Source organism: Scyliorhinus torazame, chromosome 10, assembly GCF_047496885.1.
Source record: "Scyliorhinus torazame isolate Kashiwa2021f chromosome 10, sScyTor2.1, whole genome shotgun sequence".
Classification (NCBI taxonomy): Eukaryota; Metazoa; Chordata; class Chondrichthyes; order Carcharhiniformes; family Scyliorhinidae; genus Scyliorhinus; species Scyliorhinus torazame.
The window spans coordinates 26,817,269-26,827,086 of record NC_092716.1 but is presented as its reverse complement, the minus strand read 5'-3'; the positions used below and the strand labels follow the sequence as shown (position 1 = coordinate 26,827,086).

At 42.7% G+C, this 9,818-nt stretch overlaps 1 protein-coding gene across 4 annotated transcripts in view; it reads right to left on the bottom strand.

The window, feature by feature from the left end:
• Positions 1-363: 363 nt before the first annotated feature.
• The window catches only part of zdhhc7 (zDHHC palmitoyltransferase 7), a 91,780-nt gene continuing 82,325 nt past the window's right edge, over positions 364-9,818 (bottom strand). For all 4 annotated transcript variants that reach the window (XM_072517888.1, XM_072517891.1, XM_072517889.1 and 1 more), the window contains 2 exons: positions 5,310-5,440; positions 364-1,446 (listed from right to left, as the gene is read on the bottom strand). In XM_072517888.1, the coding sequence (XP_072373989.1) occupies positions 1,270-1,446; positions 5,310-5,440 (308 nt within the window). In that variant the 3' untranslated portion in view covers positions 364-1,269. The remainder of the gene's footprint in view (positions 1,447-5,309; positions 5,441-9,818) is intronic.

The following is a 9,818-nucleotide window of genomic DNA, read 5'->3' as shown; positions in this document are numbered from 1 at the left end:
ACCCAATGGTACGGGAAGGCCCAGAAAAGTAGCCTGAAAAAGGGATATCAGGGGTCGAGAGTCCAAGGACTGATCCCACCTCCAGGTGTGAGGTCGAAGATGTGGCTGCACGTTCGGGCTTATCAGCCATGCAAGGACCCACAGAATTCATAACCAGTAACACGGAGTTTCTAAGGTGGACAATCATACTCGATAGCGAGGGATCGCCGAAGAAGACTTTTTGATATAGATTCCAGAATGGAGATTTCATTTGTCAGATCACAAACATTACCCGGCAAAACAGAGCATGTTCTTGTTATACTTGAACCATATAGGAACACTAAGGCTTCACAAACAATGAAAAATTAAATCATTGCATCTGGGTTAGTTTTCAACTTTTGTTTTATGTTTCAGTTGATTGGAAACAATGAGTAAAACTTGCTGTAACCGTACACTGAACAATCATTCTATATTAAACTGGACGGGAGATCTGTTGTGAAGATATTTTATATCAATTTTAGAAACAGCCATCAACAATATTACACTTACAATTCATCTGTGCATTTGAACAAAACAATAAATAAAATGTTTAAAATGTGATTACGTTCAGGGTAAACTTTGTATTATTGAAAAAACAGTGCACACCCACCCATACCACAGACAGAGGGAAAGAACATTTTCCTGAAATAAAAAAAAAATATACATAAACTGAAAAAATAAAGTTTCCCCTTCTTTAGAGTTCCCTTTTATATATATATATAAAAAAATATAAAAACAGATTAAAGAAATTATTCAATTCTAACTTATACAGTTCATCATATGTAACAATTTGTAAATACAATGCCTGAACTCATTGTTCAAACGGGGTGCAAAGGATTTAATGAAATGGACTACAAATTTTATGTTAAAAAAACATTCCCAACCAATGCCACTAAATTAACATCTATTGCATTGCGGTTTACGTCCAAGTATTTGGGATCATGTCACAAATGGTACATTGATGCGATACTGCAGGATGAGCAACTATGCAGTGGTTTATACAATAGAGAATTAGGATGCATAACTGCCTGTTCAAGCTAGTTTTTGATGGCTGATGGAGATTTCTGTCAGTTCACCCGTTCCAGACTTCAGGAAATTTGCTCATAATTAGGTTGCTATGTTCAATTTTAGAGGCAGCGTTTATTTAATCCATAGTACCTTAGTCGGCAGTACGTAGAAAGGGACTAAGTCTTGTGCTAATTTTATTTTATTATTAGAAAGATTACTTTTCAAAAATGTTCTTCCTCAGAGTCAAACAGCAAATTCTGCTCCTCCCTTCATTCTTCTAGGAATGAGTCGTCTAATTCTAACGCCTGAGAAAGGATTAATCCATAGAAATGAGGGTTGTCCTCCAAAAACATTCTTCATTCCCTCCCATCGTAGCTTTCTTTCCCAAGTTGGTTTTTCATTTTTTAATCGTTCAATTTCCTGCATGATAAACAAAAGTTGCAGCGATTAGTATGATTACCGATAGACAAATACTCCAACTTAGAACCCAGCTTTATATACAACAATAATATAATCTTTATTATTGTCACAAGTAGGCTTATATTAATACTGCAATGAAGTTACTGTGAAAATCCCCTAGTCGCCACACTCCGGCGCCTGTTCGGGTACATTGAGGGAGAATTCAGAATGTCCAATTCACTTAACAGCATGTCTTTTGGGACTTGTGGGAGGAAACCGGAACACCCGGAGGAAACCCACGCAGACACAGGGAGAACATGCTGACTCTGCACAGGGGGATCGAACCTGGGACCCTGGTGCTGAGAAGCAAGAGTGCTAATCACTGTGCTACCGTGCCGCCCATTAATCCAGACCCGCTGCCCTTGACCTGTATTTAATGGGGGAGTCAATCTATTTGTTTAGGATGGAGATGGGATATTGGAGTGTACTGATGTTTTCTCAATGGTCCTTGTTTCTATTGAAATTTTGGACCCCAGTGAAAGTTTGACCTGAGAAAGAGTGATAACCAAATTGGATTCATTTGTTTTTTGCACTCTTTAATGATTTCTATCCTCTAAATATCAAAGAAATATGGCTTAGCCATAGAGAATAGATAGGATAGATGCGGGCAGGTTGTTTCCACTGGTCGGGGAAAGCAGAACTAGGGGGCATAGCCTCAAAATAAGGGGAAGTAGATTTAGGACCGTGTTTAGGAGGAACTTCTTCACCCAAAGGGTTGTGAATCTCTGGAATTCCTTGCCCAGTGAAGCAGTTGAGGCTCCTTCTTTAAACGTTTTTAAGAAAAAGATAGATACCTTTCTAAAGAATAAAGGGATTCAGGGATATGGTGTACGGGCCGGAGAGTGGAGCTGAGTCCACAAAGATCAGCCACTGAATGGCGGAGCAGGCTCGAGGGGCCAGATGGCCTACTCCTGTTCCTAGTTCTTAGCATTTGAAAAACACGGCACAGCATTGCACCGTACAAACCATCATGATCCATATCAATGGATCAATTTGTTTTGCCTTGAAACTATGCTGCAATCTACTTTTTCCTTACTATTAGCACCAGAAAAATTAAGTTCCTTCAAATTATGTTGTATAATCATAGAGTGTTACAGCACAAAAAGAGGCCCTTCGGCCCACCATGCCTGCGCCGGTCATCAAGCGCCTATCATTCCTCTTCATTCAGTATTCTCCGTGCATGACAGAAATATACCCAACTGGCATTAATTTAGACGGGTGGTGGACCCGCAGCATAGTACCCAGCTGTTGGGATTGATCTGCCAAGATCAATGCCATGCCCTGTGAAGTTAAACCTAGTGCAGGATTTTCTGGCTATTCCCACGGACGGTGAACCCTAGGAAATCCCACGAACAGCAGCGGGACTAGAAGATCCTGCTGCTCACTGCAGAGGGCGTTCCTACACTCTAATGCTGCATAAACACATCAGGATTGAGTGCGCTCATAGCTACACTAACAACCAATTTAAGATAATCAGTCAAGTTCATAACATGACTTCCTGAAGCGACATACATTCAAACGCAGGAACCCATTCCCTGCAAATAAAAGAAATATGATCAAGCCTTCTGCCTTTTTCGAACAACATAGATTTTGTTTCCCCATTGCTTTCTACATGGCAATGCCTCAGCCAGAGTCGAATTGTCAACCAATCACCGTCCCTTTTCTCCTGTAATATAAACTGTTGTGGTTGTTTGAAATTTGGCATTCTCCTGTTTGTCCTGATGAGTAAAGGATGAAAAGTTTTATCCGTCTCTCATTTCAGTAACACATCAGGATTGCTCTACGTGGTGGCTTGTATGTAGTGGCAATTAGAAACTGACTGAGAGATGCTCGGGAAATAGCCAAGGAACGTATGCATTAAGTTTTGAATTGTTCCCCTGAGCTTCTTTCTTCAGAGGACAGGGAGAGGGCATTAGGTGAGGAGGGGGAAAATAGCGCTGTATTTTAACATGAAGCATTTGCCTTGCAACTATTTTTCTATCCATCAACATTTTGCTTTGGGTCCTGATCCTATAGGAAACAAATGATGGTTGAGGCTGTTAAGTTTCTCTGGGTGGAGCATAATTGCTCAAAATTCAAAGAATAGCTACGTAGTGGAATGTTTTCATTTTGACCGTATTGAGAGAAGAAATGATGGTACAGCAGTTTCATCACTTGAGTGAAACTGCAAAGTGCTGAGTAATGCGTGAAATCTTGCCTGACCTTGCTCCTAAGGAACAGGGACGCTCAAGATAATTGTGCTATCGCTTGGCTAAGATCAGCTGTCTCAGCGCAGTCTGGGGATTAGACCTAGGATCGTTTTACACCGTCTGCTAAGTATTCACTATCTTAACTGATGGGGCTGCTGTGGATTTCCAAACAAAAGAGTCTGGCTGACAAATAAAACATTGCTACTTACAGCCCTGTAAGATTTTAGTTTAAGCCCAGTAACTGCTGAAGGAGGTCACTCGTAGTTGATCTTGCTCAACAGCATTATGCATTCTAGCATGAATATAGTACTTTACTTTGTAGTCTTGAGATTCTGTTCCATCGAATTGACTACAAGATTAAGTATTCAAAGCAAATTAGATCACACGGATTCTTTTCAGAGAAAGCAGATACTGCTTTTCTTCAGTGGTACCATGGGCAACTTGTGTTCACCTAGGAGTGCAGGTGGCGCCTCAGATTAATGCTTACAGCTCTCTGTTGTAGGTGCTGCACTTGCTCCATATCCTATATTGAAATGTCAGCCTAGATTATATGCATAGGTCTCGGAATGGGTCTTCCAACCACAGCTTTCTGACTCAGGGGCAACTCAGACTTAGCAACAGTACTAAGGCAATTTGTTTTATTCATGGCGCGATGGAATAACCTCATTGTGCCTGACCTGGGACGCAACACGGCTATTAAATCTCGCGAGAGGCCTCACTGGGCAGGATCCAGGTTTGCATATTTAACTGCTCACTTAAATACGCCTGCACCAGAGTCTCCCAAGGCCCGGGATCAAACACCCGTGCCCGGAGACCTCGCCATGGTGTTGTTTCGTACTGGTCCCCCAGGTGTAATGGCATCTTGGAGAAGGTGGGGGGGGGGTCTCCCAGGCCATTGGAGGTCCCCGGGTTGTCGGACTCTGGGCTGGGTGATACACTGGCACTCCTGTTACCTCCCGGGCACTGAAGGCACCAAGAAACACCCTGCTAAACGCGCCCAAACAGGACTCTGTTTTTTCCCTGTTAAATCGCACCCTCAGTTAAGATTTTTATTTGTCCTCTTAGTTGATTTTAGAATTAATCTTTGGCATTCCAACTATATAACAATACACATTTGAGTTTTTAAAATCTTTATTGGAGCTTTAACCCTGAAATATGTCAGCACCATATCAGACTCTGGTACAGCATAACAGAGAAACTCAACTTTATTCTCACACCTGTACCTCCCATCATTGTTTGCTGAATTATGATGGGTAATTTGTTTTTCTTCGACCTATACTTGGGGGCTACAATATTAATTCTCGTATTTGTACTGCCAAAGGTGCCAACTCCTGGCAGACAGGAGCGAAACTGGAATCTCCCTAGATTGCGCGTTTCAGTTCTACAAGCAGTGAATTTACACATCAGGAGAGTAGCAAAATACATTGCGAACCAAAATTGAAATAGCAAAGCGAAGGAGAAAAATATTTTACACCTGAACCATGCAAATAAAAATCACTTTTTAAGGAATGCAACAGGAGCAGAGAGCACAAATGCTTTTCCTGCTGATGCTTAACTTGGTGCTCTTCGAACTACCTTTGCGGAATCAAAAAAATATCATATGCACAAATTTCTGTGACTATGAAAAAAACATACCGTCTCGTCATTGCAAATTGAGTGAAGCTGCGTGCCAAACATTACCGAGGTGAATGTGACAAACAGAACTCCCTCAAGGCACAAAAAGATGATTAGGATTACTGTTACAGGAGGCGAGAAGCCACTGCATTCTGTGGAGGAAAACATCTCATTATCAAAATAGCCTGCAAATGATACAATAACAGTGGGTTCAATGTGTAATCATTTTTTTTTTCACACAATTAATCAGCAGTGATTCACAAAAGCTTTAAATAATAACTTTCACATGGAGAAAAGTAAAGGAACAACCCAAGTGGTTGCGCTCATAAATTCCGAAGCTCTCTAGTTGTTCAACCTTATTTTTGCCAAGATGTCAGCATTAAAAGGCCACTGGAACTTTCTCCCCTGTACGGAGAAGGTTTATCAAAGATTTATTTTCTATAGTTTTATTTTATTCTCCCAGAGTCTCTGAAATATCAGGTGGTGTCTTGTAGTTAGCATTTAGGAATCTAATGGAATGGAATAGTCTACTAAACCTTAGCCACAACTTGAAAAAGTTTAAAATTCACAGCACATATTTTTCATAGCGGTATTATTTGGGTTGGCAAATTAATCTTGATAAAACTTGAGAACAAAAAATCTGTCGTCGGACTGTATCGAATTCAAATTGACCGTGATATTGAATCTCATTAGTTATTAAAAGGAAAAGGTTTGTATTTAAGTGGCTGTCTCTGGGTTACCGGAAATTAATGACTTTGATTTGGTCATAACTGCATACTCAAGGGTCCTTGTTAGTGTTTACGAATGATAGTTTGTCAACTAGCAGATGTTTGCTCCACTCTCCTGTTAATATTACTCCTTTGAAGCTAATGGGTCACACATGCCAATTTTGCTGTGGAATTCACAATTAAGTAGGCTCAGAGCACTGCTGAACATGGTCCCAATGCTTTAATTTGAAATCAAGGTTTCAATAGGTGCATAGCTGGCATTCAATGGGCAGAAATCAAGTTTATTTGATATATTGGCACAATGAAAAGTCAGATATCTATTTGTAGAAAATGATTTACCACTTGTTGACTTAAGTATTGCTGAAAAAAGAAACAAACTATCAAAGTTTTTTGCCTTGTACTCATCAAGGCAGCTAAGCAAAATAAAACAACAGCAAAGGGAACAACAATTTATACTGCTTGAGGAGAGTGCAGTGGACCCTGGTTGGTAGAGGGGTTGCCACGGAAAATGCAGCAGAAAACAGTTGTTAACTGCCAAGCTTTTGTTTCAAATTGAAACCAGGCAGGTTGGTCAAGGCATTACCATGAGGAATGAACCAGGGAATGGCTTGCCCCAAGCTTTTGTTCAGTTGAAAAAGACATAATGCAAGGACCTGCCTGATTTGAATTTGAAAGACAAGTTAATTGTTCTTTGCAGCATTCTCCATGGCAACACCTTTGCTAATCAGAGTCCACTTGCCAACCAATCAGCACTCTCTTCTCATGCAATATAAATTGCTGTTGTTTTCTTCAGTGTTGGTTTATCTTTCATAGCTGTCCTAATGAATGCAAGACAAAAAAACTTTGATAATATGTCTCATTTTTCAACAATACTCAAGCTCTGTACTACCAGACGATTACTTGGTGACTTCTTCCAAGAACATATTTTTATTCTGAAAATAGTTCAGTCAGTGTTCAACAAATTTATGTGAACTAAATGCTGGGAGAAACGGCATACCACCCTCTAAATGAACAATGAAGCCCAAGTGATCCCAGCTTCAATGTTCGAGAGGATCGAAATATACATATTTAATTAATTCATCTTGAAGTACACCTTACACAATTTGAGTCAAGGGGCGTGATTCAACTGAAAAATTTCTAAGTTCATTTGTGGTGGCTTTTTCAGGGGGTTCCCGCCAGCTCTGTCGGTAAGTACCCCATCTCTAGCCAATGGCACTTCGTCACTTTTTTGGGGCCCTGGGAGTTTCTCACCGGTTTAGCCCACACTTACAATTTTTTACAGCACTGGTGAACTGAACTCAGAGATCAGGCTGCCATTTTGAAAGGGTGCCCCAATCTCTACGTGAGTTAGTAGGTCCTCCATACCTCCCACCCATTGGAAATGTCACCCCCCCCCCCCCCCCCACTCACACATGGGTGCTAGTCCCCCCCAAGTGAGGACACCCCGCTAGAGGGTCCCTGGGAAACCCCTTTTCAGGCCCTCACAACCCCACACCCTTCCAGGACCCCCACCCGTCACCTCACCCCCAACCACCCTGAGCCTCGACAGTGCCACCCTGGCTCTCGGGCACTGTTGCACCGCCATCCTGGCAGTGCTCCTGCCAGCTAGGCAGTGTCACCTGGGCACCTTGGCAGTGCCAGAGTGGCAGTGCCAAGGTGCCTGCATTCCAGTGGGAGAGCCAGGGGGCCACTTGGCACTATCCTGACCACCCAGGGATCTCTGATAGCCCGAAAGAACCCCCGGGTACCGTTCCACCTGGTCCATGTTTGCATGGGCCGTGTTGAAAGGCGCCCGTCTGCGGCCTCGCTGGGGAGGCCAGTAGCTCCTGGCTAAGTTCGCCAAGTCGGTTTTAAACCGACTTCGGCGTGCGCCGTTTGCTCCCACACTTTTGGCAGGGTTCTGAATTTGATGCCTCGCAGGACGTTGGTAGATCGCACAGGACGTGACGGCTGCCAAGAAACCAGCAGGAGGACTCGCCCATCATCTACTGGCCGCACCGCGTTCGAACGGATGCACAATGCGCCTGGTGGATTGCGCCGAAGATATCACATACCCATTTAAAGATACTCATTACAGAGAAGATATAGAAGAGTTACGTGTATATACGATTGTTTATGAGACATCCTGTAATTTCACTATTTCAAAAGGTTGTGTGTCAATTTGGGCAATCCTCTGTTTTAACTCAACTAAAGTTACAATAAATTAACAATTTAAAAGCATCTAAAGTGCATCAGACAGCTACATACAATAAATGCTGGCCTAACCAGCGAGCCCACATCCCGTAATTTAAAAACCTCTTCCGGAACTCTCCGTTCCTGACTGCTTTATCATGCTTCTCTACTTCTCTTTGCCACACCATTGGTGCTCACACCTTTAACTGTTTACGTCCCATGTTTTGGAATTTGCTCCATAAATCCCTCTCCTGCCACACCATCTCCTTCTTTCAGACTCTTCTTAAAACCAACCATTTTAAATCTTACTTGGAATAGCATCATTTAATAAGAGACAATGGCAAGGATTAATTAAAAGCAAGATTTGGTTGGAAAATTTCAGCCAAACAAAAATATGAAGCATAATTATCATTCCAGATTAAACAGGTACAGGCATTTGAATGGTCTAGAATATCTTTTAACTCTGATCACGTGTTCCTCCCATTTACTCTATACCACTGCAAAGATCAGATATAGGGCTGGATTCTCTGCTGCCCCACCACCGGGAGGATATAAATGGCCCAAATTCCCTGATTAATGGGCTGGACACCGGATTCTCCAAGCCTGCGTGATTATCCGGTCCTCTTTTTCTCTGCAGAAAGCACTTAACTCCTTTTCATCTGGTACAAGAACTATCAATCATAACTAGATGTTTATAAAAATTGTGGTTAGTTTCACAGCTGGGTACTTGAGATCTATTCAAATGTGAAGGGAAATGAAGTTAAACAATCCAGACAGCTGGCTGTGTACAAGTTGTCAATCACAGCCAAGTAGAACCAATTTCCCATTGATGTGAATGAAAGACTTGCAGATTAAAGATCTCAAGGGTTTAAATCCAGCTGATGTGGTCTTTGTTTTCTAGGAATTTAGAGCTGCTGCTTTCTCTGCCTGAGGCAGCAGAAGCAGGGAACAGGTGAGTTTTAAAGCAGTGTCGTTGTTTGGACTACTCTCTAGCTTCCAGGCAGGGGTCTCTGTAATGGGTGGAGGTCTCTGTAATTGGGGGGTTTCTGGTGGGTGTCACTTTTATTGGGTGGGGGGGGGGGGGGTCTCTCTCATTGGGTGGGATCACTGGTGGTGGGGGAAAACTCTGTAATGTGGGGATTTTCTTGTTGGAGTCAGATCACCCTTGTACTGTCTGGGATGGGGGGGGGGTGACTCTGCAAATACCATGGTGGGGAGGGCGGAATAGCATTGTGGGGGGTTGGGGTAGCTGCCAGACCTCACTATCGGGCCACCTGCTCAAAATGGCAGTCCAATAGCGGGATTCGTGAGGGAGTTTTTCGCAATCCCCGCCATGCATTAATTTGCATGGCAAGGGATAGTGAATCGCCTCTGGATTCCTGCTTCTAGCGAGTGCGCAAATCAGAGGTGATTAATCTGAGGCAGGAGAACATTGTCTCCTAAACGGAGAATTCAGCCCAGAATCTTTACACTGCATGAGTATCTATGTAATATAATCACTTCTTGTCACAAGTAGGCTTCAATGAAGTTAGTGAAAAGCCCCTAGTCGCCACATTCCGGCGCCTGTTCGGGGAGGCTGGAACAGGAATTGAACCCGCGCTGCTGGTCTTGTTCTGCATTACAAGCCAGC